Raw genomic sequence first — 17,181 nt, forward strand, 5'->3', positions numbered from 1 at the left:
AGTGCTTTCAGTACTGTATCATAAAACAGCAAACCAACAGCTTCCCTGCTCCTCCTCTTCCCCAGCACTTTTTCCCCACTCAAGGTGTTTGCCAGTCCAGCCTCAGGCTATGCACACCAAGGGGTTTTTGTTGACTTTGTTGTGTTTCTTCCACCCCCAGTTCAGATGCCTTTCCCAGCTGTGGAGACACGTGGAGTATGGGCTGGTGATCTCCATCTCCAGTGGATGCACTGGGTTCCAATTATCGCATGGATGGAAGTGCTTTCACTGACCCAAGATATCAGAAGGGAACTGCTCCAGACTTTCTTCTGACTTGGGCAGCAAAATCATGCCAGATCATGTAGCTAGACCCCCAGCAAGATACACACAAAGTTCAATAGCAGACATAGCAACAACCAGCCAAGCATGCATGTGGGTTCACAGGGCTGCCCAGTGAGAGCAGCAGGGAACCAGCAGAGTGTCTGCCACTCAGTGAGGCTCTGTCAATTCAATTTCCTGCCCCATCTCACTCTAGACAGCACTATAATGGGGTCAGCTAAATTAAAAGGGCAATGGTGGAGTAATTTATTAGTTTCTTAGTAGAATATCGGTTAATCAGTGGATATCATGGCCTGCAGTACAAAGGTAGGACCCTAAAGGGATGGTGCCAAGCAAGACACTCATGTCATGAAGCAAGAAAGCTCTCCATCCATCACTGGTAGTGCCACAGTGCTCCCTCCACGTGATGGCACAACAGCGGCATAGAACATTCCACTGCAACTCCCAAACACCATCCGTCTTGGAAACAACTGCCATAAAAGGCTACCTAGGCAAACCACAAAGAGGGAACGACAAATAATACTGTTTTATTGTCATGGAGGTATTCATTTTTAGAATGCTTGAAAGGTGGCTACAAAAATTAAGAGAGAACAGTGACAATCCTTATCAGAGTAAGGCAGTTAAAGAAGACTTAAAATCATACGCAACCATCCCTGCAGACCACTTTTGAGGTGGATAGAAAGTTCACCAGAAGTTCCTTGCCAGCAAAAGGGTGGAAAGGTGAAAACAGAGTGGAAAATGGAAAGTGGACAACAATTTGGTTCTTCAGTCCTTTCATTTGGAGTGTAATTGTTGCAGCTAAATGATCCCTGCTACAGAAGCAAGGACCGCTGCAGACCTTCATAGAGTCACAGAATCATAGAATGGCCTGGGTTGAAAAGGACCACAGTGACCATCTGGTTTCAACCCCCTGCTATGTGCAGGGTCGCCAACCAGCAGACCAGGCTGCCCAGAGCCACATCCAGCCTGGCCTTGAATGCCTCCAGGGATGGGGCATCCACAACCTCCTTGGGCAATCTGTTCCATTCTTCCTTCCTTCTATTTTTCCCACTAATCCATCTCTGGGTTACACACGTTGGTTTCCCCACATCCCCAGGGCAGTCTTAGCACCTTCAACCCACCCTAGGACATCCCTGTTGTGATAGTGGTGGATCTTCAGTACTAAATACACACATGGCCACCTGAACACAGAAACAGCCATGCCCAGAGAGATGCTCATCTTTTACAGAGAAAAAACCGGTCAGTCACATCCTATGTGGAAAATGTCCGCAGGATTCCTGGCCTGAAATCACTGTCAGATTTGCATCCAGAGTGCTCAGCATCTCCATTCAATGTGAGCCCCCACCACCCAGCCAAAACCAATGTCCAGACTGGGGCTCGGGCCCCGAGGAAGCCCAAGCACACCAAGGACTGATGCTACCTGGAGAACCAGCGAGCTCCATGCTCATCTCTGCAAAGCCATTCTCATCACCCACCTCCGTGGTGTCGGAAGAGCTTTTATCCCCCAGTCACTTGCTGAAGGCCTTGACACTTCTGCTGTTGGTTCAATTCAGGAAGGATGGTGGCTCGGCTCCTTGGGGGTCTCCAGTTTTTCCTCACAACAAGCTATTTCCAGCCCAAGGTGGACTGAAGAATGCCCATGGCTCCTTCATGGGGAGATGTGGGGCCGGAAAGTGCGTGGTCGAATCATCATGACGACCTTCCTCAGGGAGTAGTAGTCTGTGTCCTTCCATGAGTACCACACAACGCCATCCGGCCCGAGGATCTTACGGTTCTTAATGGAGTATCGGCCGCCCTGGGACGCAGAGAAAGAGTGATGGTCAGGCATGAGAAATGCATAGAAGTGTCATCCGGAATGGGAGCATCCGAAAAAGGATTGCTCTGAAACACTGAGCAAAGAGCTTAATGGCGATGCGGTGACAAGAGCACGCAAAGCTCAACATTTTTCAAATGCTCCCAGTGGAGATGGCAACTCAGGTCGCATGAATCACCCGCGCCGCGGGTTTCCATCATGAGGTCCCAAGCCACGGTGTCTTAATGCTCGTGTCTGGCCCATGGCACTGAAAAAGCACTCTGTGTGCTAACACCTGGCTCCTCGCCCCTGCGCCTCACCTTGTAGTACACCCCGTTGAGATTGGAGAAGAAGCACTGGTGGTACCACCAGCCCCCATGGGAGATCTCAGCGCAGATGTTCCCCGAGTCGGGCGTGCTGAAGCTCCTCTTGTTGTGGTACCAGGCAAAGGAATCCTCCACCGTCCCACTGAACCCGTCCACGTGCAGGCGGTAAGAGTTGGCCTCGTCCTCAATGCTGCAAGCAAAGGATGCAGGTGTGGAGTGCAAAGCCTGCATTCCTGGTGGGGACACCTAGCAATCACTGAGCTGCTCTGGCCATGATCCCCGCTGTGATTCATCACCTCTAAAAGCCAAAGACATCGCATTTCTCCATTCTGTGGGATGTGCATGCTTGTGTTGTGACTCAGGGCAACTCTTATAGGTCTGAGCTGGGCAGACTGTGCCTCTGAAACCACAATAAAGGGCTTCGGCAGCTTTGGCAAGACAGTTCCCTCATTACACTGTACTGCCTCCTCTCCACAAAGCAGGCATCTTATTCTTCACCTATACTGAGACAATTAGTAATTAGCCCTGGGATAGCAAGGGTTGAAGGTCACTGCCATTGCACAAGACACCTGATGAGAAGGGTCAGGGTGACCATTCAGAGCACGTGTTTGATGGCAGAGGATGCTCCAAGGCACTTTCAGGCAATGTTTTGTTTTGTTTTTAACTAGATTCAGCTATTTTGGTGTCTACTCTAAGCCCACAAGCTCCAAATGTTCCATGCTGCCTTGCACACCCTCCCATGGCAGTCTACTCCACAGTCACCCACAACTATTTCCAGCTGAGAGAAGGAAGTATTTCGTCTGGGACAGCCACCTGGTCACCTCTGCTTAAGAGAGGATGTGGCTGATGTGGTGTGGGTAATACAAACACCAGAGGAGGGAAAATGCTGTAGACACTGAAGAACATTACGTCAGATCCAACAGGTGAAAACCCTGAATACAGGGGGTAAAGATGAAAACATGGCTCCAAAGAATGGAGGTGCTGGAGAACCTGCCCAGAAAAACCACAGGATTCAAGCCCCTGTTTTTGACACTGAGATTGGTAGTCTGAGCAGAATCACCTCTTAGCTGCTGGGGACTGTCCCACAGTGGGGTTCCCATACCTGAAAGTCTTACAGAATCATTCAGGTTGGAAAAGACCTCTAAGATAAAGTCCACCTGTCCACCTACCACCAATATTGCCCACTAACCACGTCCTTCAGTGCCACATCTCCTCAGTTCTGGAACACCTCCAGGGACGGTGACCCCACCATCTCCATGGGCAGCTGTGCCACTGCAGCACTACTCATTCAGAGAACAAATGTTTCCTAACATCCAACCTGAACAAAACTTGAGGACATTACCTCTTGTCCTGTCCTGTCATTGAGTGTCTTCTGGCATAGAACTGTTTGCATCTACCAAGAACCAGGGAAAGCCTACCTGAAGATCTGGTAGAAGGCATGCTTGTGTTTGTTGTTCCAGTCCTCCAGGTCAATACGCAGAGAGTAGTCTCCCTGGCTCGTTATCTTGTGGATGTTCTCATTGCCAAGCCAGAACTCACCATTCAGGTCCCCAAAGCCTTCCCTATACTCATTCCAGGTCCTATTAAAATCAACTGAGCCATCCTGACGCTTCTGGATGACTGTCCAGCCCCCACCTGCCAGGGAAGAAAGCAAAAGGGGAATGTCTGCGGGTCCCAATGCCAGCACACAGTGACATCTTTGAGGACCCATCTGTTGGTGTCTCCTGAAGCATGGAGATTATTATGTACTGTTCCCACAGCACCATAGAGGCACATGAGCTCTCTTACAGTATTGTCTCACTGTCCCCATCTGCTCTCCCATCTGTCCAAATCCCTCTCTCCTCTCTCATTTCATCCCAGTACTGTAAGATTTAGGAAAGGACTGGGGCCGTGTTTTCATTTGCTGTTCATACATTGCTGCCACCCTGCGGTGCCCAAGATTGTGGCGATGGTCATGCAAATTGTAGTAATGACATAATAGAGATCACATTGTCAGAACAGTCTGCTTCTTAACGAGCACTCATATCCCAGAGCTGCCATCACGTGCAGATCCTTTGAGCTAATGTTCCCCCATAAGCGACTTGCCTTCGTGTGGGCAGTCAAACCCCTCCCACGTGACACTCCAGCATGGGATGCGTTGATGTGACACATCCATCCTATCTAGAGAAGATCCGCGGGACAAAGAACTGACCATCCACCACATTTTCCTGTCAGTTGACAGTATTCTTACAAAACGTGAGTATTGTAAACTAATTCTGAGAGTAAGTTTGTGCCTAGGGATGAGAGTGATATGTTGTGTATAGATAATTAGACAGTCAAGGGTCTGGGAGGCCTCATACACAAAAATATCCATGGGAGAGCCATAGTATCTGGTTAGAAAGACTCATCCAAACCCCTTATTTCACCAGTAGAGTGGTTGAGCCCTTCTGGAGATGCTGCTCTCTCTGACTGTAATATAATCCCCAAACAGCTCAGATAAGATAAGACTCTTGGGTTAGGCAGCCCCCACCCAGAGCTGTGCTGGAAGATGGTGTAGGTGCAGTACCTTCGGTGTCCATTTCACACAACACTTCAATGGGCATCCCTCCAACAGAGGGCATGATGCTGTAGATCCCGGATCTCCGGAGCCCATTGTAGTAAACAGAAGCGCAGTCAATGGGGCAGTTCCTGACGTGCCTCATATCTGAGCGAGAAAGCAGAGAGATGTGGTTTTCAGCACATCAAATGGAGAAGAGAGGAGCACAGGGCACGGAGGCGCTTGGAAGCCAGCCCTGCTGGAACTGTTCCCATCCTCTCAACTATGACATGAATGGCCCAAAGAGCTTTCCACCAGCGCAATGGAAAAGTCTCAGACTAGTTGGCTCAGGAAGGAGTAACACGCCTTTGCCCCTGACGTCACCAGCTGAGATCGGATCAAGGTTGGTAGGTGAAAGCCATTAGTGGCTCCTGCGTGTGCAACACATGAGTCATCCAGTGGATGCTCCTGGTCTGAAAGGCAGACGCTGGCTCCTTTCAGCATTTAAAGAGAGATGATAAAAAGAGATGGAGACGGACTTTTTATGTGGTCTGATAGGGACAGGACAAAAGGGAATGGTTTGAAACTAAAAGGGGAGACTTGGATTTGATGTTAGGAGGAAATTCTGTACTCAGAGGGTGGTGAGGCCCTGGCACTGCTGACCTGAGAGCTGTGGGTGACCCACCCCTGAAGGTGCTCGAGGCTGGGTTGGATGGGGCCCTGGGCAGCATGATCTAGTGGGTGGCAAAAGACAAGTGGTTTGGAACTGGATGGCCTTTAAGTTCCCTTCCAACCCAAACTGCCCTGGGATTCTGTGACCTAAGGCCTTTTCCCTACCCCACGAGTGTGAATCCCCCACCCCAGCACCTCCCCATCACCTGGCCGCTCCATCTCCTCCTGCAGCCTCATCTCAGCAGGGTTGAGGCAGGTGGGGTTGCGCCAGACCCAGTCGGTCAGCACGGAGATGTTGTTGATCTGTGCCTGCATGTCGTAGAGCAGCGTGGCCTGGATGTGCTGCAGGGTGCTGGCCTCGCTGTACCTCTGCTCCAGGTCCTGTACTCGCTGCTCCAGACTGTGGTTCCTCCCAGCTGCCTCTTCATGCTGCAAATATGGATACACATGGGTGAGGAGGATGTGCTGATGGTCTCATCCTCATTCTGCAGCCCCCAGCCCATTGCAGGGCCCACAGCCTTGCTGTCTCCCTAAGCAGGCTGCACATAGGCAAACCTAGTGCTGCCAAAGCAGTGCAAGCACATGGGATTGCTCCCCAGGTATCCTCCAGCCTACAACCCCACCATCATAGGGTCTGCCATCTAAAACACTGTCCAGATGCAGTCACTCCAGTGGTGCTCGCCTGCCTTGCTCGGAGCTCCTTGCTGCCCATTAGGTGGCAGAGCAGGCTTTAGGCAGCCCCTCCAAACCCTGCAGCAGCCAAGCTGAAATACCCTCCCTACCCCTGCACCATCCATCCCTTTGGGGTTCGGCAGCCCCCAGCCCTCTACCTGCACTGCAGGGATGCTGCTCCTCCCCCAGCCTCCCCTTTTCCCCTCCTGCCCTGTGGGACCCAGTATCGTGGTCATCTCCCAACACCATCACCCTAAGGGCATGCCCAGCTACCTACAGAACCACAGCAGGTGTATCTCCTTCAGCTAGAAGGGGGTCATGCAGCCAGAAGGTGTTTTCTTCCCAAGGACCTGGCTCACAGCTCGGTCCCTGCCACCCACTGCTGCCAGGACACATTGTGGCTTGCTGTTCCCAGGAGATGGTACAACACTGTGGGTTTTGGTACCAATAACTCAAGATAGCATCCTTCCCAGTGCCACCCGAGCATTGCCTGGCCCTGCAAACATGCCCACCCATGTGCTGCCCATAGGATCCCAAGCAGTGGCAGCAAAATGGGAATTATGGCATGCAACGACGTGGTGCTTTCCTTATCGGGGCTGCAATATCTCTGTCTCTCTCACATACATCAGCTCTGCTCTGTGAGCTGTGACCGACAACAGCAGCCTGCACCCACGCAGCAGCTCTGCAAGTAAACCCATGATGCTCCCTCCCAGACAGTGGCTGGTGACGGGTTTTTGTGGGACTCATCCTGAGGCAGAGAAGGGACCACTCATTCTGACCCGTTTTGGTGTCCCCCTTATGGTGGGAGGAGCTGCGAGCTGCTCTCCATCACCTTGGGATGCAGAGCTCAGAGAGATGACTGCTCGGATGGACAAGCCCACGCCAAGCTCCAGGAGAAATACTGATGACAAACCAGCAGGAGGTGATTTATGACGGTGGATTAAGGGAGCAGCAGCTCCTGGGTGGGAGGAAGGGATGAGGAGAGACCTGTCCAGGCTGCGCGGTGGACAGAGCAGGGAATCAGGCTGAATGCAAAGCCAGCTGCAATTGCTCAGGGTCCTTTCCAACCAAGGGACCTCAGAAGATCCCGGAGGCCATCCTCCTCTCCCATGTGGCTGTACCTTGGTGGCACTGTTCTTAAGGTGTGACCTTCCTGGGGACACCTCGGTGGAGCTGGAGACTGCCTGGGGATGCCTGTGTGCCCCCTGCAGCCCTCTGCTCTCCCAGTAGGGTGAGGAGCCCAGCAGCACCCCACAGCAGACAAAGCCCCTTCACTGTTGCCCACATGGGCTTCCATTAAATAGAAACAAGCTCTCCCAGTTCATTCCTGTCTCCAGGAGACATCCAAGGAGCCCCAGCAGTGTTAGTGTCTCCACGGTCACTGCTCAGATCTCTACAGGATCTATTGGATCCCATGGAGACCATTATATGATACACTCTAGGTGTGGGTAGGGGGAATTCTATTATTTGCAGCTGCTCCAGAGGTGTTCCCATCAACCAACTGCTCCCAAGAAAGCATTCCCTTCGTTGTGCTATCTGGTGAAGGACTATTCTGTGCAAAAAAAACAGCAATTAACAGGGAAAGGCAGAATAAACTAAGTGCAAAAGCACAGGAATTATCAAGTGGATAACTGATAGGAGAGGTGATGGCCTCATGTAGTGCCAGGGGAGGTTCAGGTTGGATACTGGGAAACATTTCCTCTCAGAAAGAGCAGTGCTGCAGTGGCACAGCTGCCCATGGAGGTGGTGGGGTCACCATCCCTGGAGGGGTTCCAGAACCGTGGGGATGTGGCACTGAGGGACGTGGGCAGTGGGCATGGTGGGGTGGGCTGGGGTTGGGTTTGGGGATCCTAGAGGTCTTCTCCTACCTGAGTGATTCTATGGTTCTTGGAGTAGACACAGGGATCACAGGCTTAGGTCACAGTGGCTGTGTCTTTGCATGTGGATGAGGTCTAAACAACAGCAGTTGGGAGGACCTGGGAGTGTTTGCATTTTCCCAGTGAGTTCACCCATTCAGGGAGGAGGAATAGGGTGAGGCCATTTGTTTTACGTGAGCTCTAATGGTGGTGCCCACCATGGTGTCTGCAGGACTGCTCCATATCTAAGCTCTTCCAAGCACAGAATTAAAGAATCATAGAATCATTAAGGTTGGAAAAGACCACCAGGATCATCAAGTCCAACCCCAGCCCACCCCCACCACACTCACTGACCATGTCCCTCAGGGCCACATCTCCACAGTTTTTCTTAGAATCATAGAATCCTAGAGTTTGAAGGGGCCTTTAAAGGCCATCCAGTCCAACTCCCCTGCAGTGAACAGGGACACCACAGCTACATCAGGTTGCCCAGGGCCTGGTGCAGCCTCACCTTGAGAGTCTCCAGGGATGAGGAATCAACCACATCACTGGGCAACCCGTTCCAGCGCCTCACCACCCTCACTGTAAAAGGCTTTTTCCTTATACCCAACCTAAATCTATCCTCTTTAAGCTGGGACTGGGGAAGAATGGGGTGAACAGTCCTAAAGGACTGGATGTCACCAGGGCATGGGCATGAGAAGTGAAGGCTGGAAGATCTTTTCTGGTCCCAGTGTGAGGAGAAGGAAGAAAAGTGGAGAAGGGGTGAGTGAGGTCTCCCCAGGTGGGCCACAGTGGTGGGTGCAGGAGGGAGCTTTGGTCTGCAAGAAGGAAACATCATGGTCCCGAAAGGGCAGATGGCAAGAATGGCCACAGTATGCAAGAGACACAGATTTGGGTCTCTCACGTGGACCTACAGTTGCACGTATCTGGCATATGGAAAAACTGTGACTCATGCCCTGTGTGGGGCAGATGAGAAGGCTTTGTGGAGGGAGGTATGGAAACAAAGCCCCACGTGAGTGCACCAAGCCTGGGAAGGGGAAGCCTTGCAATGAGGGAGCCCAAGGGAAGGGTGTGGGCAAGGAGGAGACGAAGCCAAACAGCGCGTGAGTCACTGGTGACTGGTGAGCCTGGTGAGGCTGGTTCTTAGAGCCAGCCCGTATCAGACCTCACCTCTCCCAGAGACAACACTTGCTTGCAGTTGTTGAGTTTTACACAGTATGCTTCCACCCAAATCGTTCATTGCTCACTGCAGTTCCCTGCCCTGTGTTACACAGGGAGCTCAGCCCTGGACACCTGGGATCTGCTTCAACCATGGCCTCTTAAGATGTGTTTCCTCTCTGGCTACCTAAAATTTCAGCTCTAGTTGGTTTTGTCCATGGACAATGGGATGGATCCGCAACGCCAACCCATTCTAGGCAAGCTCAGAGGTGGAGGTCTTACTCGTCTCACATCAGGGCCATGGATAAAACACCAGAGGACTTGTGGCTCGTGATAAAAGAGATTAGCCCTGGAAGGCTTCTGAGCCAGCACAGTAAGAGGGGTTTAATGGATATCCCTATGTGTGGCCACAACAACACTATGAGCTTCCCAGCACCCTCTCCCTGCAACCAGAAGTGCCACACAGAGGAGACCTACCAAGGACAGCTTTACCTGGAGCTCCAGGACCTTGATGCGATGTCGGTGGTTTCTCAGCTCCTCCTGCAGCTCTGAGATCAGCTCCCGCAGCTCCAGGATCTGCTGCTTGCGTTCCTCATTCTCATGGAGCCAATAGGACACCTCGTCGGTACAGCGGAACATGTCTGGGCACCGCTGCTCATCCCCCTGGGGCAGCGTGGCCACAATCTTGCAGCGGCCATTGGGCAGCACCTGGTTGCTGTACTCCCCACATTGAATCAAACCTGTGCCTTCCTGGGGCCCTTCATTGTCACCATACGTTGCAGGCAGGGATTTTGGCAGTGAGGGGACACTCAGTGCGGCCAGGAAGAGGAGGGAGAGCCAACGTGCCTCAGCAAAGCCAGTGCTGGGGCAGAGCTCCATCGGGATGCTGAGCATGGTCCCCGGGGATGGCCCTGTCACCAGCTTGCACAGGGCTTTATGTGTATGCAGCACCACGCTTGGGGAGATGTTGTCTTTCTGAGCATCCCGCTGCTTCGACACTCTTTGAAATGTGGACCAGGGCTGGCAGGGACAAAGAATGAGCAACCTAATCAACCCAACACAACTCAACACTACTCAACCCAAGCCAATCTAATCCAATCCAATCCAACCCAACCAAATCCAATTCAACCCAATGCAATCCAATCCAGCCTGATCCAACCCAACCCATCACGCTGCCCTCCACTCAGCATATCAAGGTCCATCACCTTCCCAGCCCCCTCCAACCACCTCTGTTGCACCCCAGAGACTCAGGACATGGATCTGGGGCTCTAACGATGACTCATAATATCCAACACAATACCTGGGCAGGGTTAGACCTCCAACCCATCCCTAGGGGTGGCTAGATGGCCTTGCTGAGGTCACTGTTTCCCCATGGCTATGGGTTTATTAATCCAGGTGACCTCAGGTCCAAGGGTTGATGGTGGGACGGTGACCTTGCCACCATCAGTGTGAGACAAATATGTAACTTTGTCTCTTTATCCAGAGAAATCAGCCAAAGCTGCCCAACACTGGGGTTCCCCACCATGCCACCACACCACAGCCCTGCTCCGCAGCTTTCTCTCAACAAAAAAAACCCATCCCCATCCCATCCTTCTGGGAATGGAGATGTGGTCGGTTGGCTCCCCTTGGCACCCCATGCCCGTGGTGCCAGCACATACCTTCACAAGGGCTGCTTTGGTGCTCCGGCAGCAGGCAGCAAGCAGGGACTGTCTGCGGGAAGTGGGGTGAGCGTCGGGGGCCGCTGGGCACTGATTCCCCCTGATCCTCTCACCGCACTATAAATAGGGCCAAGAGAGCCACCAGACTCAGACAGCGCACGGGAGGGAGGAGCACAGGTCCTGGCGTGACCTTATCAGCATACAGGGGATTAAGCCAACATCTCGGCAGGAGGGCATGGCTCCCTGCTCCTTGAACCCCCAACCAATCTTCATGATGGGTTCTGAGCAGACAGCTGGCTCATCCTTTCTTCCAGCATCCACCTGACACGTGCCAGCATTTCGGGAGAGCAGAGGACCCCCATAGAGCGGCTGGAGGCTCAGGGCCTGGAGCAGCTCCATTTATTGGATGTTCTAGCCTCCTCATTTTTGTAAAAAGCCCTCTTGCTCCCTGGGCTTTCCTGCTGCCCTGCACACAAACTCTGCCAGCTGCATGAATCTATTTGTGTGCATCTCTCTGGGGGGAGTGGGCAGTTCTGATCCTTCTGCTTCTCCTTGATTGATTATCTAACTAGTTAGAAATGTCAGCAGGCTTGCTTAATCAAATATGCTAATCATTCTGATGCAGGAATGTAAGCTGGAACCAGAGGTTTCCACACTGGACAAATGGCATTGGGTTTTCTTCGTTTCACAAAGAGTTTCCAGGTGATATTCACAGGCTCATCCTCACAAAGGAGATGATCAGATGGCCTCCAAAAGCACAGTAACTGCCTGGAGAAGGGCAGGTTCACCAGCAAACATCTGCTCAAGTGGTTTGGAGACATGTTAAGCCTCATGAGTCCTTCAAAAGGCTGTGTGAGGGTCCTTTGGAAGACTTGTCACCTCTTGGGCACACATGTGCTGCAGCATCAGTGTCCCAGCGAGGCAGGGAGGACGCACTGCCTGAACCAGCCGGAGCATTTATTTCAATGCAAATCAAGAAGTTTGGCTCTAGGAGACATCCCTTTGGGAGGAAGGTGCCCTGCATACACCTAGCCCGTGACACCACGCTGAGGACTGCGAGCATCTTCCCTCTCTGGGGAAGGTAATGATCCTGGGTGGGGGCAGGAGAAATTGAACCACTTTATCCCCCCCAGAATATAGGTCCCTGAGCTGAGAAACATCTGCTTAATGGGAAAATGCTACCTTGGCTGCTGTCAAGAACATCCCACTGGTCCTCAAATGGATATGGAGACTTTCTGCTGCTGCTATTCAAGATGCATTTCTTCACTGCAATAGCAAATTCCACCATGAAAGCCGCTACTCTGCCGCTCAGGTGTGGATATTCTCCCTCCAGAGCCACCCCCAGGAGAGAGCCAGGGTGCTGTGGTAGGATGGGATGTGATGGCAGGATTCCTATTGACATGGTTTAGTAGACAAGGGACACGGCTAGCGGGCATGGTGGGGACGGGTTGTTGGTTGGCCTAGATGATCTTAGTGGTCTTTTCCAACCATAATGATTCTATAATTCTATGGAAATAAGGGGAGAAATCACACCCCACAGCCAGCTCCTTATGGGGCAGTCTTGGGGTGGGAGACCATGGGAAACATTTCGCTCTCAAACCCCAGCTGAGAGCTCCTCCAGTGCGATTAGCTAAAGACCAGCTTCTTTTTATTGCACATGAGTGGATGGACATTTAACGTGCTTGCTGATAATGCAATCCATTATCCTCATCCCGCTGGTCCCACCGCGGGGCCAGAGGTGGCGGGGGAGGCGAGTCGGAGGAAGGACGGAGCCGGGCACAGCCAGGCCTTTGTGTAGCCACTCAGGAGCCACTTTCCCCTTGAATGTTTGGGCTTCTAAATGGATCTCACCTCCCTTCCCCCAGCCCTTTTGCCTTTCATTTCTTTTCCCCATTATACTCGGAAAAAACTCATCCGGATCATTAGCGTCAGAGGCGGAGACGGGCGCTGAGTGCCACATGGAAGAGGCGAACGAACATTTCGTTCAATGCCCCTTGAGTGCCGTTTAGCTCAAGGCTTCTCCTTCACAAAGGGAGATGTGAAAATGGGCCCTGCACGAGGCTGTGGGGCGGCCGGCGGCCGGGCAGGGCTGCGCTGGAGCTGCCTCTTCAGGGAGACAAAGCAGAGCCATTTCGACTGCCTTCGATTGATGTCTGAGCTCTTCGGGGAGCATTTAGTGAGGAGGGAAGGGGAGGGGGGGGAGGAATTCAATGGGAGCCCAGATGATGTGCATAGTCATAACCATGAAGCTCTGAAATGCCCAAGGTTGAGCGCTTGGCTCGCTGTCCCCAGCACCCTTTCCACGTTCGTGGATATACGTCAGCTGTAGCCTCTCTGATGGCACAGGGTCAACTGAAGCCAACACCTGGGACCCCTTGGCCAACTCTTTCATAGAATCATAGAATCACAGAATCATTCAGGTTGGAAAAGGCCTCTGAGATCATCAAGTCCAACCTCAAACCATCACCACCAGGCCCACTGACCACATCCCTCAGTGCCGCATCTCCATCTTTCTTGAACCACATCTACATGCTCCCAAAGCCATCGATGCAGATTGCACATTAAGAAGCTGTTAAGGGTCATCATGAAGCCTGTGCCACCACCATGCCTTCTTCTCAATCCTCCTTAACACATGCTATTTCTGTAGGCAGCTTCTGCTCTTCCTGAGCCATCCCAAATTCATACCCTTGTACAAAGAGCAGTGGATGGGGCTGTGCAGGTCAAACCATCCAGGTTCAGTCCTCATACTGGAGATCCCTAATTCTGGCAACATCCATGACAGTGGTCCCCATCCTCTTTGGGCAGCAGAGCTGACACTGATCACAGCTCAGAGAAGCACCATATTAATTTCTCCAGGATGTGAGGTCCCCACTGTCCCCCCCCTTGTCCTACAGCCTTGCTGAGCCCATGGCCGGCCTTCAACACCCCTCAGTGTGGAGACATCTCTCTTTGAGGAGGAAATGTTAAAAGAAAAAATCATGCTTTTCCATTTCTCATTCCTATCTCATGGAGCAAAGAGATCTCCTGGGGAACCCCGAAATTCAGCATCCCCTGACCCTACCTTGGCCTCCTGGAGAGGATAAACCAGCCCATCTCAAAGCAGGAAAAGCAGACGTGGAGCCACTTCAGAGCTAAATGTCCCAGGGCTCTCCCAGCTCCCCAAACCCACCCTTGTCCAGCCTCAAACCCACTGCTAGGACTGAGGACATGGTCAGCATCACTGTCCTTGCAGATCTGCCACCCGAGTGCCACCCAGTCTGCTGCAGTGCTGAACAACAGGCCAGGCTGTGCTGCCACAGCAGTTTTGCCATCAGCCTTGGCCACTAGCTTTACCATTGGTTTTGCCATCAGCTTTGCCACCCACTTTGCTTCCAGACCCCTAGTGTAGAGTCACACAGCTGGGATCACCCCAGCCACCAATGTTGGCTTTGGGCACCCTCCCCATGCTCCATCTGGAAGCAGACAGGAGTGGAATAGAGACAGAGCTGGGTACAATTGGAATGCTGGAATACGGTGTAGGAACTGAGCTACAGGAAGGAAGTTCCTGCCAGGTTTCTAACCCCTACCCACAGCCAGATCCCCCCTAAGAAGCTGTAATCCCTCTTAGGGGCACGGGCAGTAATCAGGGATTTGGCTCCAGGCGTGCAAACGTGTGTGAACACAGGGCAAAGCGTGCAGGCGTGTACATGCATCACAGCTTCGTTGTGCCTGGTAAGTGTGTCGTCAGGATGCAACCAGTGCAAAAAGGAGAAGAAAGACAGCAGGAAGGAGAGAAGAAAATGTGTGATTAGGCAAAATACATAACAGGGCAATTTGGGGTTCCTGATTCCACCTCACCCAGTTTTCCCCCCAGGATAGCTCTGCCCTGGGCTACCCCAGCACTGTACAGAGCAGGACAGCTCCAAATCCAGGAGCTGAAGTGAGCAGAGTTCAGCCTAAAAGCAAAGTGCAGTAGTTAATGACTACCTTCTGTCATTAACAGCTGCTGGATTGGAGTGAGTGGCACCTTGGAAAGGGCTTCCCATGGAGCAGGCTGTCAGACTCCTTACCCTTTTGCATGGATACTCATCACTGCTGAGGGACCAGCAGGTCCATTGGGAGCTGCTCAGTGATGCAGAGCATCCTCTCACACACTTTAGAGCCTCACATGCCTTTGTTTGCCTCTTCCTAACCAAATGCCCAAGCGCCTTCATGCTGACTTCAATCCGATGACCTCAGGAGCAAGAGGCTGGTGATGGGATCCCAGCCCCTTCCAGAGCTGCTCTTGCTCTGGTAGTGAACATATGGCCAAGCACAACCATTTTTCACCAAGGGCAAATTACACAGGGATGGGGATGACCCAGCAGCACACAGCATGTGGCTGCAAGGCAGAGACGTGACGCTGGAGGGATGTGGCTCTGGGCAGCGCTACGTGGCTGTCAGAAGGCCCTTACCAGCCCCAGCACTGCTGTTCACAGCCCACGAGGATTTGAGCACAGCTGTGAAATTCACACCCCAGCCCAGAACTCATTTGCACAGAGGTGCAACTTGCTCAACAAATTAAAATGGAAAGGCCAGAAATCATGTGGCTGATGAGCTGCTCACCTGCAGGTGCACCTCCCTGGGGACAAGAGCATGGCAAAGCCATCCCTCAGTCCTTGCCCAAGGTATCCCAAAGTTCAGCTTCCAGCCTTGCTGTGTCAGCCACTGGCACAGGCTGCCCAGTGAAGTGATGGAGTCACTGCCCCTGGAGGTGTTCAAGAGCCGTGGAGATGTGGCACTGAGGTTTAGTGGACATGGTGGGGGTGCGTTGGAGTTGGTCTCAGGTAGGGTTGATGGTGGTCTAAGAGGTCTTTTCCAGCCTTAATGCTTCTGTGATTCTGTGAGTAGGCATGCTGGTCAGCAGTTAGACTTGATGACCTCAAAGGTCTTCTCCAACACTAATGATTCTGTAAGTGGGCATGATGGTTATGGGTTGGCAGCTGGACTTGATCTTAGAGGTCTTCTCCAATCTTTATGATTCTGTGGACTGTATCTTGCTGCTGGTGATGCTGCCCAAGAAGAGAGCCAGCCCCAGCTCCAGGAATGCTCAGACAGCAGCAGCACCCCCAGTAGGCCTTGAGGGATCACACCTTGGCCATAAATCCCTGCAGGAAGTGCAAGGGAATGTAACCGGGCTCTGCTCAACAGTGGTTGGGGTAGCCCAGGGACACAGGGCACAGCCTGGAGCCCAAGAGTTGCCCATCAGCAGCACTGCTGTACTGGATGGGTGCTCGAGCCCTGGCACAAAGAGTGGAAAGCTGTGGGGGTCCTCTTTGGGGATGTCCCACAGCCCCTGGCCGTGGTGTGGAGAACCCAACCATCATGAGCCTCTGGGCTTCTGGGAGGTGCCATGGGGAGCTCAGAGGATGGACTCAGACCAAGCTTTGAGGGCTGTGCCAAAGCTGGTGAGCATGGAGGCATCCTTCATCTCAACGCCTTACCTCAACAAAGTTTCCCTATTTCCTAAATAGATTTCTTCCTTATAAAAATAACTGGCTCAGAGAGGCCTAATGAAGATGAAAGAGCTTTTAAAGTGGGAATCATAGCTCCTTTTTGGCCATAAAGCATTCAGAATAGCTCTCCGTCATGAAAAAATATTGCATAGCAGGGGATCTGCCAGGGAGGGTGGAGGCAGATAATACAGTTAAGGGATATGAATTGCTTGTGCCACAGAGGTCTCCTGGATCTGGGGGAATCTGGGGAAGGCATGAAGCAAACTGAAATGCTGGAGTGGGTGAAATGGAACCTGTGATGGAGCTTTGTGCTCCATCCCAAAGAAGTGATGTCAACCTCATGCACCCTGCATCCCATTGCAAGAGGAGAGAACCCAAATCCCACGGCAAGAGGGGAGCACCCACGTCCCATTGCAGGAGGGGAGCACCCTTTCTGCTCACCCACACACTGCTTGGCCCCAGTGTCTGGAGGAGCCTCCTGGCAGCCCCTGCAGCACTATATTTTACACATAAAGCAGCCCAGGTGAGCCCTAAAGAAAATGAGTCCTGCTAAGCCTTGTGTTCCTTGCTATAGGAGAGGGATCTGCAGACAAAAGCAGTCTGGTGGAGCAGAGAGACCAGGGGTTTGTGGATGGGGAGGGGGCTGTGTAAGGTGCCATCCCAATAGGTTTATTCAAAATCCCTTTATCCCACCAAAAGCAAACCCCAAGCCCCCAGCTCCCATCGGAGCACGGAGCCCTCCC

At 52.4% G+C, this 17,181-nt stretch overlaps 1 protein-coding gene across 1 annotated transcript; it reads right to left on the reverse strand.

Moving 5' to 3' along the window:
• Positions 1–793: 793 nt before the first annotated feature.
• LOC101752065 (angiopoietin-related protein 7-like) lies at positions 794–16,934 on the reverse strand. The gene is made up of 6 exons (XM_015285195.4): positions 9,799–16,934; positions 5,830–6,052; positions 4,982–5,119; positions 3,855–4,071; positions 2,431–2,626; positions 794–2,113 (listed from the first exon to the last, which is right to left on the reverse strand). The coding sequence occupies exons 1-6, from the start codon at positions 10,198–10,200 to the stop codon at positions 1,967–1,969; spliced, it is 1,323 nt and encodes a 440-aa protein (XP_015140681.2). The 5' UTR covers positions 10,201–16,934; the 3' UTR covers positions 794–1,966.
• Between the last annotated feature and the right edge of the window lie 247 nt (positions 16,935–17,181).

Source organism: Gallus gallus, chromosome 3 (assembly GCF_016699485.2).
Source record: "Gallus gallus isolate bGalGal1 chromosome 3, bGalGal1.mat.broiler.GRCg7b, whole genome shotgun sequence".
Classification (NCBI taxonomy): Eukaryota; Metazoa; Chordata; class Aves; order Galliformes; family Phasianidae; genus Gallus; species Gallus gallus.

Excerpts from the sequence above, each read along its gene's own strand:
- LOC101752065 (XM_015285195.4), bottom strand. The coding sequence starts at position 10,200 with ATGCTCAGCATCCCGATGGAGCTCTGCCCCAGCACTGGCTTTGCTGAG. Across the intron at positions 4,072-4,981 it reads GTGTGAAATGGACACCGAAG|GTGGGGGCTGGACAGTCATC; the intron begins GTACTGCACCTA and ends CTTCCCTGGCAG. Across the intron at positions 2,627-3,854 it reads GCCTTCTACCAGATCTTCAG|CATTGAGGACGAGGCCAACT; the intron begins GTAGGCTTTCCC and ends CTTTGCTTGCAG.